General features: G+C 45.0%; 1 protein-coding gene across 1 annotated transcript; it reads left to right on the top strand.

The window, feature by feature from the left end:
• Positions 1 to 8,163: 8,163 nt before the first annotated feature.
• Positions 8,164 to 13,548, top strand: LOC101099773 (NADH-cytochrome b5 reductase 1). Its single transcript, XM_003999379.5, has 9 exons — positions 8,164 to 8,294; positions 8,605 to 8,754; positions 8,873 to 8,945; positions 9,396 to 9,502; positions 9,721 to 9,850; positions 10,543 to 10,626; positions 11,719 to 11,804; positions 12,276 to 12,375; positions 12,720 to 13,548. Exons 1-9 carry the CDS (start codon positions 8,280 to 8,282, stop codon positions 12,890 to 12,892), a joined length of 918 nt encoding a protein of 305 aa, XP_003999428.2. The 5' UTR covers positions 8,164 to 8,279; the 3' UTR covers positions 12,893 to 13,548.
• Positions 13,549 to 13,847: the final 299 nt, after the last annotated feature.

The raw sequence follows: 13,847 nt of genomic DNA, 5'->3' as shown, positions 1-13,847 counted from the left end.
GCAGCATACATGACAGGATGTCACAACTTTTAAATAGTTTTTCAAAATTTTTGGACGAAATTGTCCAAATCACGTAAGGAGAAAATAGAATTATCACATAGCAGAAGGAGCAAACAAAAAATGTTTTATCCACGAAAGGCAAAACCACTAGTTCAGTAAGTCACGACATGCATAAAATCTATCTAGAAAAATGTCTATAAAAAACAAAATTTATGAGTGTGAAGTTTTAAGGAATTTCTGCTAGGATTTCTTGTAACTTTTTACGATTCTTTACATTTGAACTACGTGTCTTTTGTTAAATATCAGGTTTTACTTGGGATTTGTAATAGAAAGATGATCTGAATCCTCAAAGGGAGGATATCCATTCTTTATAAATCTATGAATTTCTCAAACCCTCTCCAGTCAGGATTTTGTGCCTACACCCAACCAAAGGTGCTCTTTGTCAAGATTACTAATGACCTCCTCGTTGCAAATTTTGAAATCTGTCAGCATATAAAGCCACGGGGTTTCCAAGGATGGAGCCCTGGATCATTTCAACACGAAAACGTGGAGTCGATGAAGGGGAGACACCAAGGGTCAGTGGGAAAGGGTCGCTATAGAGGTAGGAGGGAAACCAAGCGAGTGCAACGTGACATAACTACTTTCAGCTCTCTTAAGTGTTCTTCGGGTGTTTGAGTCCATATCACCATATACTTACACTACCGTTTTTTGATTAGTTTTGTATACAGTTCCTTGCCATAACAGCCAAGGGATTAGCCCTTTTATGCTACTCCACAAATAGGCCCTTCTCCTTCCCCCATTCTTCCAATAGAGTTTTCTTGATGATCACATTCTCATGCTTTTGTCAAGTATTCACTGCTGAACAAGTCGGTGGCAGGCAATTGTCCAAGGCATTTCTACACAACTCTGGCTCTCTTTTCAAGGATGTTTGTACAGCAAACAGGCTTAGAACCTAGAGCTACTGTCTTCTACCACCGCAGAGGGCAGATTTGTTTTAAAAGACAGTAACGAGAGAGAGAGAGAGAGATTTAGAGATGTAGTACTCCAGAGACACTGCAGAGACCTTCTGTCCTCCGAGAAGATGTTTCCTCAGCAGGATAATAAAGATAACCTCTCCCCGAGGGGCAAAGTTTGGTCAGGTTTGCTAGCAGTCCCCTTATAAGATTGAGAGTTTCCTAAGATTAGCATTTCTCAGGTGTGACACAGATCCACTGTTCTTCCCAAGAAGAACTGGGGGCAGGGAGCAAAAGGAATTATCGCAGCATGAAGTCCAGGCTACCTGCCGTGTCATGGGTAATAACGGCGTCTTTGTTTCCTTAGCAACTGGATTTATGGAAGTGTGGCAAGACAGCCTAGCAGCTACACTGTGCTCAGGGATTGCTTGATGGCTTGATTTTACAGTAGCGATCGGTGATTATATTTTCTTTCATGTGTAAGTTTTCCCTGGCGCTAGCCGTTATCTCTCGTATTACTTGCACTGTTGTAGGCACTCAGGATGCATCGGTAAGCAGACCAAGATGGCTCCCCCCTTGGGGCACATATACTAAAGTGGGAGAGGCAATGAACAGAATAAATAAGTGTGAGGCACAAGAGATCGCGGGGGTTTGAGTAAAAGAGTGACATGATCTGACCAAAGTTGTAAAAGAATTACTCTGGCTGCTATGTAGCAAATAGATTATAGAGAAACAAGAGTGGAGACTGGGTTCATTAGGATGCTTCTGCAGGCACAAGATGGTTTAGACCAGAGTGGTGGCAGTGGAAGTGGTCATTTTTTTTTTTTTAACCTTTATTTATTTTGGGGACAGAGAGAGACAGAGCATGAACGGGGGAGGGGCAGAGAGAGAGGGAGACACAGAATCGGAAACAGGTATATTTTTAATGTACAGTAAAACCTTGGACTGCGAGTGACTTTTTCTGTGAGTGTTCCGCAAGATGAGCAAACATTTCTAATAAATTTTAACTTGATAAACTGAGCGATGCCTTGCCATACAAGTAGTACTGTGATGCCAAAGGTCACATGATCACAACTGAGCCAATGGTTCTTAAAATTCGCTTTGATGCACAAGTGCTTTGGATTACGAGCGTGTTTTCCGGACGAATTATGCTCACAAACCAAGTTTTTACTGTATTTTGAAAATTGATCCAAGAGAATTTCCTGAATGATTGGTTTTAGGGTTTGAGAAAACAGTAAGAATAACTCCGAAGTGTTTGACCAAATGACTGGAAAGATGGAGCTGCCCTCCACTGAAATGGGAAAGAATTTTTTATATGCCTTTTTAGGAAGTTTGGAAATTTTCTCATCAGGGCCTTGCACCTCCTTCATTACATTTATTCCTACATAGTCCATATTCTCTGTTGATATTAATATATTAATATTATATTAATATATGTTATATATTAATGATATTATATATAATATAATATATAATAGTATATTATATTCTTATATCATAATATTATAATAATATTACTATTATTATATTATATTATAATTATTATAATAATATAATAATTATGTTTAATATATATTATATATATCATTAATATATATTATATGTTATATAATATATATAATATAGTATATATAACATATATACTATATAGTATATTATAGTATTGTATAATATATAATATAATATAATATATTATAATTGATATATTATACAATATATTATATTTTATATATGTTATATATACTATATTATATATAACATATATATTATTATATGTAATATAATATATAATACATATATATTATATATAATAATATGTAATATTATATATTACATATTATAATGATATTAATATATTAAACTATTACTATAATATTTTATTTTATATTCATCAATTATAATGTAGTGGACAATTTAATATTTTAGTTTGATCTTGTATCCAGAAATCATCTTGAATTTTCTTGTTATTTATAATAGTGAGCTCATTGATTCTCTTGAACTCTCGTGCACTATATGCCAGTAATGACTATTTTGTCACTTTCTGTTCTTATTCCTCACCTGTTCTTCTTACCTTGTTGCACTGGCTGGAACAGAGATTAGCAAACTATGGCCTACATGCCAAATATTTCCTATTACCTGTTTCTGTAAATAAAGTTTTTTTTGTTTTGTTTTGGTTATTTATTTGTTATTTAGGGAGAGAGAGAGAGAGATGGAGACAGAGAGTGCTCAAGCTGGGGGGAGAAGGGCAGAGGGAGTAAGAGAGAGAGAGAGAGAGAGAGAGAGAGAGAGACTCTTAAGCAGGCTTCACGTTCAGTCAGCACAAAGCCCGACACAAGGCTCAATCCCACGACCCTGGGATCACCACCTGGGCTGAAATCAAGAGTCAGACACTTAACTGACTGAACCACCCAGGCACCCCAGCCAGTTTTTGTAAATAAAGTTTTAATGGAACATAGTCACTTTCATTCATTCACGTATTACCTATGACTGTTTTCATGCTACAACAGCACAATAGAATAATTGCAACACAGACTGTATGTCCTAAAATAGTTATTATTCAACCCAAACAGAAAAAGTTTGCCAACTGCTGGGCAAGGATTTCCAATACCATGTTAAATAATAGCATTGATGACATATTCTAGCTTCGTTCCTGACTAAAGGAAATGTATCTAAAGTATGATATTTGAAGTAGACTATTGGTATCTGATCTTTATCAAATTAAGAAAGTTCTCATCTATTCCTAGCTTCCTAAGAATTACGGGTTTGGGGGTTCCTGTGTGACTCAGTCGGTTGGGCGCCCAACTCTTGATTTCGGCTAAGGTCATGATCTCACGGTTCATGGGACCAAACAAGCAGCACACAGCCTGCTCGAGATTCTCTCTGTCCCTTTCTCTCTGCTCCTCCACCCACATTCATGCACGCATTCCCTCTCTCCCTCTCTCTCTCAAAATAAATAAAACATTTTCAAAAGCCTTAAAAATAATTTTATAAAAATTTTATAAAAATTTTATAAAAATAATTTTATAAAACTTATGGGGTTGAACTTTATTAAATGTTTTTTGGCAACTAATGATATGATCATGTGATCATTTTCCATGAATCCGTTAATGCAAAGAATTTTAAATTTTTTTTTCAACGTTTATTTATTTTTTGGGGGACAGAGAGAGACAGAGCATGAACGGGGGAGGGGCAGAGAGAGAGGGAGACACAGAATCGGAAACAGGCTCCAGGCTCTGAGCCATCAGCCCAGAGCCTGACGCGGGGCTCGAACTCACGGACCGCGAGATCGTGACCCGGCTGAAGTCGGACGCTTAACCGACTGCGCCTCCCAGGCGCCCCAATGCAAAGAATTTTATATAGAGATTTCCTATCTTTCCATCCCTGAGGTAAACCCAACATGATTGTGGCTTATTTTTTTAATTAATTGTTGGATATCATTTGCTAATATTTTATTTATGAATTTTATATTTATGTTCATACAGAGTAAACAATTTTCCTTTCTTGTGCTGTCTGTAATATCAGAACAGTGTATAATCCCCAAATATTTATTGAACCCCTAATGTATGACAACACTTCGTAAGGTGCTGGAAATATGTCGGTCCCTACCCCACGGAGCTGAAATTTTAGGCAGGAAACAGAAAATAACTGACTACAAGATGGTTCAGACATAACCATTGTGATAAGTGCTAACAACAAGCAGTGTAGGGGCGCCTGGGTGGCTCAGTCGGTTGAGCGTCTGACTTCGGTTCAGGTCACTATCTCGCAGTTCGAGCCCCGCGTCGGGCTCTGGGCTGATGGCTCAGAGCCTGGAGCCTGCTTCCAATTCTGTGTCTCCCTCTCTCTCTGCCCCTCCCCCGTTCATGCTCTGTCTCTCTCTGTCTCAAAAATAAATAAAAGTTAAAAAAAAATTTTGTTTTTTTTTAAAAAGCAGTGCAGAGTCAGGATGTCTAATGAGATTGGGTTATCGGGGATAATCTTGGGAGCCATCTTAGAACTGTGCCTATAACAATCTCCGAATAAGTTAGAAAAACCTAGGTGAAGCGTGGGTGGAAGGATGGGAGACGAATGTTCCAGGCAACAGGAATGGAACTTGCAAAGACTACGAAGACCCTAATAACATGATTGTTCAAGAAAATGGAAAAGAGGGTCACTGAAGGGAAGAAAGCAAATGGAGTCTGTCACCATGTGAGGAAGAAAAGCTAGAGAGGGACCACTTCTTTTAGGGAGTCTGGAGGCTATGTCTGATGTTTATTCTAAGAACAATGGGGAGCCAAGAATGGGGTTTTTGGGGTTTTTTAATGGATTGGAGGCCCAGATTATTAATTCCCCTAAAGCTGGTCTGTGTCTTGTTGAATTCTATATCCCCAGTGCCTGAAATAGTGCCTGAAACATGATAAGCACTCAGCAAATGTGTTCTGTGATCGTTTTTCCCACTTTCTATTTCTTGGATTCCCCCTTGTTTCATAATCCAGCTGCTCCTGCCTGCCTCAGAAACTTTTGTTAGCACCCCTTTTGAAATCCATCGCCTGACCTCCTGACTTCAATACCCACACTAAATGCTCATATATCCTTCTTTGATCTACACTCTAAAAGTAAGAGATGCTCCCTCTACCATCCTGAAGTATAGCTTTCCACCCAGACAGAGCCCCCCATCTCAGGAGGAGAAACAGAACTCCCTGATAACAACTACCCACCCTCCTACTTATCGGTAGGACCCCTAGGAATTACTTCACCCAGGACTATCTATAAACATAAATTGCTGTGCCCTTTGGACACTGGGCCCCAAATAATTTCTACAAGCAGCTTATTGTAGTGGTCAGGAGTGCAGCCTTCTCAATTTTTCAGTAAATAAAATTTGTAAGGGAGAAAAAAAGGCAAGAGAGAGATGGAGGGGAAATCTATACTTTAAAAACACCTAAGAGACAAACAAATCTCGATGGATGGACTTTATTTGGATCCTGATTCAAACAATGCATTTACAACGTTAACCAGACAAAGACAGTAGAGAAAGTAGAAAGCTATAGAGCACTATCTCTCAAGAATATGGTTGTGAAAACTATCAACAAAATATTAACCAAATACAGTAATGTGTAAAAAGAATGATACACCAGAACCAAGTGGGGCTTATTCCCAGGAAAGTAACACTGGCTCGGTATTAACAACAACAAAACAAAACAAAACAAAACAAAAAACATAATCCACTATATTATAGTGTAAAGATGATCCTAACAATTGATGCAGAATAAAACATTTGATAGACTTCAGTATCCATGCAAGGTAAAAACTCTGAGAAACCTAGGAATAGAAGGGAACTTCCTCAACCCGATAAAGGGCAGCTACAACACACACACTTAGAGTTAACATCACACTTCCTGGTGAAAAACTGAATGCTTTTTCCCTTAGATGGGAATGAGGCAGTACTCGTACTGGAAGTACTAGCTTGTGCAATAAGGCAAGTCGAAGAAAAGGCATATGGACTGGAAAGGAAAAAATTAAACTATTCCTATTCACAGATGACATGATTGTCTGTATAGAAAATTCCAAGAAATCTACCAAAAACAAACAAAATAAACCTCTTAGAACTAATGAATGAGTTTAGCAAGATCACAGAATACAAGGTCAACACAGAGAAATCAACCTATTGCTGTATAATAAAGTACAAGTAGAAATCAAAACTTTAAGAACAATAGCATTTAAAATAGCACCCCTCCATTATGGCCTGAATTGTGTCACATCTCCCCCCTCAAATTCATATACTGAAATCCTAGCCCGTAGCCTCAGAATGTAACTGTATTTGGAGTTAGTCTTTAACTCTTTTTTTTTTTTTTTTGAGAGAGAGAGAGAGAAAGAGTGTGAGCAGGGGAGAGGGGCAGAGGGAGGAGAAGGAGGAGAAGGAGAAGGAGGAGGAGGAGGGAGAGAGAGAGAGAGAGAGAGAGAGAGAGAGAGAGAGAATCTTAAGCAGGCTCGATGCTCAGTGTGGAGCCCAACGTGGGGCTCAATCCTATGACCCTGGGATCATGACCTGAACCAAAATCAAGAGTTGGACATTCAACTGAATGAGCCACCCAGGCTCCCTTGGAGATAGAGTCTTTAAAGAGGTCATTAGGGTGGTCCCTAGTCCAATATGACTAGTGAACTTATAAGGAGATTAGGGCACAAACACACAGATGTATAAGACCATGTAAAAATATAAAAAGATGTCTGTAAGCAAAGGCAAGAGACCTCAGAAGAAATCAAACGCAAATGTCAATCTGGTTGGGAAACTGTGTATGAGAAAGAACAGCCATCTTGGCAAATGTGTAGCCCCAGTGGCTGTCAGTGTCTATTTCTGACTCCCTTTGTCCCATTTTGCTGCCAACAGAGCTCAGTTCTAAAACCCTAACTGTTGGCGCTATCTTCTGAGCCATTATAGTCGCTGACATCTATCGAGTATTTTGCTCTGACAGACAGTTCACTAGGCACATTACACATCTCATTTAAGCCTCACAACACCCCTATGGACTAGACACAAGATAATATATATCCATTTATAGATGAGGAATTGCAGAAAAGTTAAGGTCACAGAGCCAGTAAGTGCTGGAGGCGAGATTCTTATTCTGTACAGTCTCCCTCCAAAGCCCAGGTCTTTGACCCTGAGGGTAGAAGAACCCAGATCAGGACAAGAAGCTTGATTTGGACCCATAGGAAGCTACTGAGTGGTACCGAAGGCCTGGTGCTGTATGCAAAACCAAATGGGACCGGGAAATGAAGTTGCCATGCCACACTCCTCATTCCTAAAGAAGACCCCGCCAGACTGTTCAATGCTGTTGCAGTTCAGCCTGTTGAAAAACTAAGGTGACTCTAAAATGATTAATTTCAGCCTTTCCTGCTCAACTGGCTCAATGTCAGACAGCCTTCTGTTTAGTATTCCAGACTCAGATTTCTAGTCCCCCAACTTGGTGTGGTTCTACATTTGACAGGACTCCCCTCTTGTTCGGGGTAAGCGGATCGAAGTGGCGGGAATAGGAGGCTGGGGAGGGGAAGGAGGGCTGGAGCTGCGGTCTTCAAGGATCTTGGGTCAGTCCGGAGGTTCCTGGGGCCCTTAGCCACCAAGTCTGAGAGCAAAGGGGTGGGGCGCAGAGTCACTCAGCCCGCCAGCCCCACCCTCGCCAGGCCCCGCCTCCTGCCCGCCCCGCCTCCTGCCCGCCCCGCCTCCTGCCCGCCCCGCCTCCTGCCCGCCCCGCCTCCTGCCCGCCCCGCCTCCTGCCCGCCCCGCCTCCTGCCCGCCCCGCGGCGCATTGTGGGATCCGTCCGCGGGCCTGGCGGTGGAGGACGAGGTGCTCGGTCATGGGCTTCCAACCGGTGAGACCCTTGCTCCGCGTCCTGCACCAGGGGACTCCGCCCCATCTCGTTCTGGGCACTCAGCTCCGGACCTGGGGCTCTCGACGCCGACCCCGCTCCGCAGGGCTCTACACCTGCCCTGGAATCCGGGGTCCCGGTACCGCACAGTCGGGCTTGGGACCCTTCCCCGGTTACCTTTCTGGCGGTGAAAGGCTCTCGCGCTGGAGCTCGGGAAAGCCATCCCTGGGGCGGCTGGTCGTATGGGACAGTCACCACCCACTCCCCGGGTTCTTCCCCAGCATGATGGTCACGCTGCCTTCTCTACCCACAGAGCCCAGTCCTGCTGGCCTCCCTGGGGGTGGGGCTGCTGACTGTGCTTGGCCTGGCTTTGGGCTCGTACTTGGTTCGAAAGTCCCGCCGGCCAAAGGTCACTCTCCTGGACCCCAATGAGAAGTACCTGCTGCGACTGCTAGACAAGACGGTAAGTTGTAGAGGAAAGCCCGGGTAGAGGAGGGACCATCCACTGTGGTTGGGATGCCCCAAAGCACTTTGCAGCACCAGACCTGCCTGGTGAAACGTGTGTGTCGTCCATCCTCCAGACTGTGAGCCACAACACCAAGAGGTTCCGCTTTGCCCTGCCCACCGCCCACCACGTTCTGGGGCTGCCTGTGGGTAAGGAAAGTGTGGAGTGGGCTCCTTTCCCTGGTATCCTAAGAGGGTGATTCCCCTTCCCTACCCAGCTTGGATTGGTGAGGTATCACTGACCACTGGGCCCCTCCAGGGTGTGGCTTCTGTGCCCCTAGACATCGTTGACACTCACTAGTTCTTCCTCCTCCCTGCAGGATTTGTTTGTATTTCCCCCTGAGCAAACATTTATTTTTTCCTCATTGCCCAGACCCTCAATTCTCCTGCTACTGCTAAGGTCCTGGCAGTAGTTGACAAGCGTTTCTCCAATGGGGGCTTCTGAGGGCCCTAAGGGGCCCTCCCTGCCTGCTATCTCATTGGAACCACTCTAGGAAGCAAGACATCCTTGTTCTCAAAACTCCTTGAGTATTTTGAAAGGTGACAGGAAGGCTACACGTCCACCAGCAGCCCTTATGTAGCTCTACACATGGTCCCCAGGCAAACATGTCTACCTCTCTGCCCGGATCGATGGCAGCCTGGTCATCAGGCCATATACTCCTGTCACCAGTGACGAGGACCAAGGCTACGTGGATCTTGTCATCAAGGTAAGTGGGTAGGAAGGAACCCCAGGAGCTCCTTATCCCTCTCTTTCTGGAATTTGTAAACTTCCAAGATTTGTTTGATAGCAGGAGACATGTGTCCTTAGGGCATATGAAGAAAGTATGTGGACTGGGGACGATAGCACATGCGTAGTTCCTGCTCTAGCTTCAGCTCAGAAGCCAGTGACATTCCAGATAAAGTGTTTTCCATTCTGTCTTACCAGGTGTACCTGAAGGGTGTGCACCCCAAATTTCCTGAGGGAGGGAAGATGTCTCAGTACCTAAACAGCCTGAAGATTGGGGATGTGGTGGAATTTCGAGGGCCAAGTGGTTTGCTCACTTACACTGGGAAAGGTAATGGCCCCTCTTCTCCCTGAGCCTATCTCCCACTTCTCCAGTACGCGCAGTCCACTTGGCACACTGTGGCCGTGCGTGTGCATGTATGTGAGTACGTGGGCAAGGGCCAGACCTGCCCTTTAAACATAGCGCTGATATTTTGGAAAGGCATATTTCTCAGTTCCGTTTGCCACAGGGATCAGCTCCCTACCCACTGGAGCTCACCAGCCATGACTGCTGTGGAGATGCCTAAAGCAAACCTATGTCTCTCTTTCCCTCCCCCGAACGCTTCTCAAGTTGAGCAGTTTAGATAGCCAGACACAGCTTTCATCCCTGCCCATGGGAACAGCTGTGTGCATTAGCAAGCCTCTGGAGCTGCTTTGTGCCACTTGGGAAAATAGATTCACACCTGGCCCCATGCCTGTCTCCCTCACCAGGGAGTGACGGTCTGCCAGAGGCAGCTAATGACTCACTGTGTGGCCCTAAACTGACTGGTACTTAATAATATGGGACGGATAGTCCTGGCCCCATTGTCCCTCAAGTGTATCATTGTCAAGGCTGGCTCAACTCAAACCTCCACCCAAGCTCCAGGATCAGATTTCACTGCAGCTGCTAAACCGGCCTGGGACACATCTTCAGTTCTATATTTGTTTTCTTAGTCCCCCATATTGACTTTTTTCTTCCACCCCTCTCTTAACTTGACTTTTCAGGGAATTTTAGCATTCAGCCCAACAAAAAATCTCCGCCAGAACCCCAAGTGGCGAAGAAACTGGGAATGATTGCCGGCGGAACAGGTGTGTATCACTTGAGGGGCCATTCTCTCCCACCATTATTGGTTGTTGCCATGAAAACACCCAAGTGACCCTCAGAAGGTTTGGTAATCATAGCCAAGCTGTTAGTCGGGGGATTCCTGGTGATGCTTAGAACTCCCTGATACCTGGAAAACAAAATCATAATCAGGTAGAAACCAAAAAAAATAAATAAATAAGGAATTTTTTTTTTTTAACTAATAGAATGAGAGAAATAAATCATGTGGGTTCTCCTAGGACCTCAAATGGAATGAACCTAATAATTTTTAGGTGAGAATGGAGAAGCAGCTAGAAATAGGATAGGCAAGAAGGAAGAGAAAGAACAAACAGTGAACATTTCTAAATATTAGACACTATGCTAGTCACTTTATGTGTGTATCTATGAAGTAGATATTAGTCTTCCCCTTTTACAGATGGAAAAAAAATGGAGGTTGCGAGAAGTTGAAGGGTTTCCACAGGGTAAACAGTAATGACCAGAGGTAGGGTTAGTTTCTAACTCTGTCCACTTCCAAAGCACATGCACTTAACCCTCAAGTCCAGTGTTCCAGAGCCCTCATCACTGAATCAGTAGGTACTTACAGTTACCTGTGACATTTGAGTCCAAGCCTCCAACAGACTTTCAGAGGAAGGGTCTTAGATTGGTTCCTTAGAAGGATTTCAACCGTATGATCTTATTTTTTTTTTAATATATGAAATTTATTGTCAAATTGGTTTCCATACAACACCCAGTGCTCATCCCAAAAGATTCCCTCTTCAATGCCCATCACCTCCCCTCCCCTCCCTCCCACCCCCCATCAACCCTCCGTTTGTTAACTGTATGATCTTATGCGAATATGGAGCATGACCACAGTGCACCTACCAGACATGATGTTGAGTGTGGGGTCAAGGGCATCTCTGTCCAGGAATGTCAGTGCTCCAGGACACAGGAGGGGATTCGAGGATCGGGATACTAAAGGAAAAATGGAGCGGGGTGGTGAATGGGTAGAAAGAATTAAGATGAGAGGTTGGTCAGCTCAGGAGCTGGGACAGGGGAGGGTCTGCGGCCATCCTGTCTCATGGTGGGCTGCCTTTTTGCAGGAATCACCCCAATGCTGCAGCTGATTCGGGCCATCCTGAAGGACCCTGAAGATCCGACCCAGTGCTCTCTGCTTTTTGCCAACCAGGTTGGTTTACTTTTCTCACACCTGGGTCTTTAAAGCTCTTGTGCAGGCAGCCTGAGAGATGCGGCACCGGCAGGCAGAGCTAGTCCAGAGCCTGTTGTAGCCTTTGCCCAAGGTCCCCCCTGCAAGGTAGAGGACCCTCTGCTACCGCAAGGAGGACAGAGCATGGGGCCAAATTCCTTCCCTGGCCCCCAAGGAAACACGAAAAGGACACATTTAAGGAACCGAGTCCTAAGCGTAAAAAGTTGCTCCTTGGGTTTCCTTTGTGAAATATTTCATCTTTATTCCTCCATACTGTGTAAATAAAGGCCGTTCCCCTCTCTTTGCCTCACGCTAACTCTCTAAAAGCCCTGATTATTCCCGAGAACTTTGGCTCTCTAATTTTGTCCCGGTTGGAAAGTTGTCAGAGCGGCGAACTTTTTGTACGTGGGCCTCATGAGGTTCCTAGAATCTTTGCTTCCCCGTTCATTTCAGACTGAAAAGGACATAATCTTGCGGGAGGAGCTGGAGGAACTGCAGGCCCGATATCCCAGTCGCTTTAAGCTCTGGTTCACTCTGGATCACCCCCCAGAAGGTACCCTCCCCGTTCCTGGACACCCCCAAATCAGGGCCTTCCCGCACTGGGGATTCTGAGTTCAGTGAAACAAACCCTCCCTGGTACTGCCACACTCCCAAGTGTGAGTGCAACAGACATGGTGATCTCCTGGGCCCTTTCCTTCTGGTTCCTGTTTTCCGGGTGGGTGGCAGGCATGGCTGTGAAGCTAAAGCAGGCTGAGTCTCCCCGTCAAGCTGCTGCTACAACTTGAGACCTTCTCTGGAGGCTCTCCGGGGCTCCCCCTCCTCCCCGCCTCATGGTACTCCGCCCTTTGTCAGCTCGGGTCTGGTCTGGAATGTCTGCTCTCCTCCTCTATACTGCAGATTGGGCCTACAGCAAGGGGTTTGTGACTGCTGACATGATCCGGGAACACCTGCCCGCCCCAGGGGATGGCGTGCTGCTGCTGCTCTGCGGGCCACCCCCCATGGTGCAGCTGGCCTGCCATCCCAACTTGGACAAACTGGGCTACTCACAAAAGATGCGATTCACCTACTGAGCTTCCTGCTCCGTGGGCCTGTGTCCCTGGTCCTGTTCCTTGCAACTGTCCTCAGCCAGTACTCAAGTGCTATAAGCCCTAGGTTCCTTTCCTGGCAGTGTCAGCCTTTTTGTCTTACTCTGGAGCTGAAATCTGGAGGATACCTGCAGGAATGACATCCTTGTAGCCATGGAAGAGGGCTAAAGCTGAGTCGTTCCCTGAAAGGGCCCCCCAAATCTCCCTGTGATAGAAGGTCCAGGTCAGGCCCGTGGAGACATCTCTTCCATGGGTCAGAAAGAAGGAAGCATGTACCTTTGCTGCTTGTACTGACTAGTTCCTTGATAGCATCACACTCTGTGTCTGTGATGAAAGGAACAATCTATGTAATGGGTTTTACTTAATATTCGGTGCTTAACCCACAGAAGATTCTGTGTGTGTGTTAGTGAGCGCAAGTTGAGCAGCCTCACAGAGGTGGTCTCCTCAAGATTGCAGGAAAGGAGAAAATGATTCCTTCAGACATCAGAGAAGGGAATCTGAACTATGTATTTGTGTGTCTGTCTTTCCCAGCCCCTGCCCAGGCTGGAAGGAAATGGCTACCCACAGTCTAAGACTGCTGCTTGTGGCAGAGACCTCTGGCTATGCAAATAAATGGGGCTAAGGCCCCCGTGCTAAACCTACGGGGTTGTTGTGTCTGGGGTCCTTGTTCCTAAGGCTGTTCATGTCTGCGAATCTGGGGAGGAAGGATTTCCCAGCACAGAATTCCTCCCAGGTCTTCCAGAGAACCTTTGAGCGGTGGCACCATGTGCTGAAATTTGACCTGGCCACACACTCAGTGATCACTTAACAGCTGTCTCAGCAGAGGCAGGAGCTCAACTTCTCCCTGGAGGCTTCTAAGGGAGGGGGAGGAGAACCGAAGTTAGAGGGGATGCCTTTTGAGCCCAGGTACGATCACAGTGGTCCCTTGGTTTGGCCACTC

This window comes from Felis catus, chromosome F1 (assembly GCF_018350175.1).
Source record: "Felis catus isolate Fca126 chromosome F1, F.catus_Fca126_mat1.0, whole genome shotgun sequence".
Lineage (NCBI taxonomy): Eukaryota > Metazoa > Chordata > Mammalia > Carnivora > Felidae > Felis > Felis catus.
The sequence above is the reverse complement of the archived record's forward strand: the minus strand, read 5'-3'. Positions and strand labels throughout refer to the sequence as shown.

Excerpts from the sequence above, each read along its gene's own strand:
- LOC101099773 (XM_003999379.5), top strand. Across the intron at positions 8,755-8,872 it reads TGCGACTGCTAGACAAGACG|ACTGTGAGCCACAACACCAA; the intron begins GTAAGTTGTAGA and ends TCCATCCTCCAG. Across the intron at positions 9,503-9,720 it reads ACGTGGATCTTGTCATCAAG|GTGTACCTGAAGGGTGTGCA; the intron begins GTAAGTGGGTAG and ends CTGTCTTACCAG.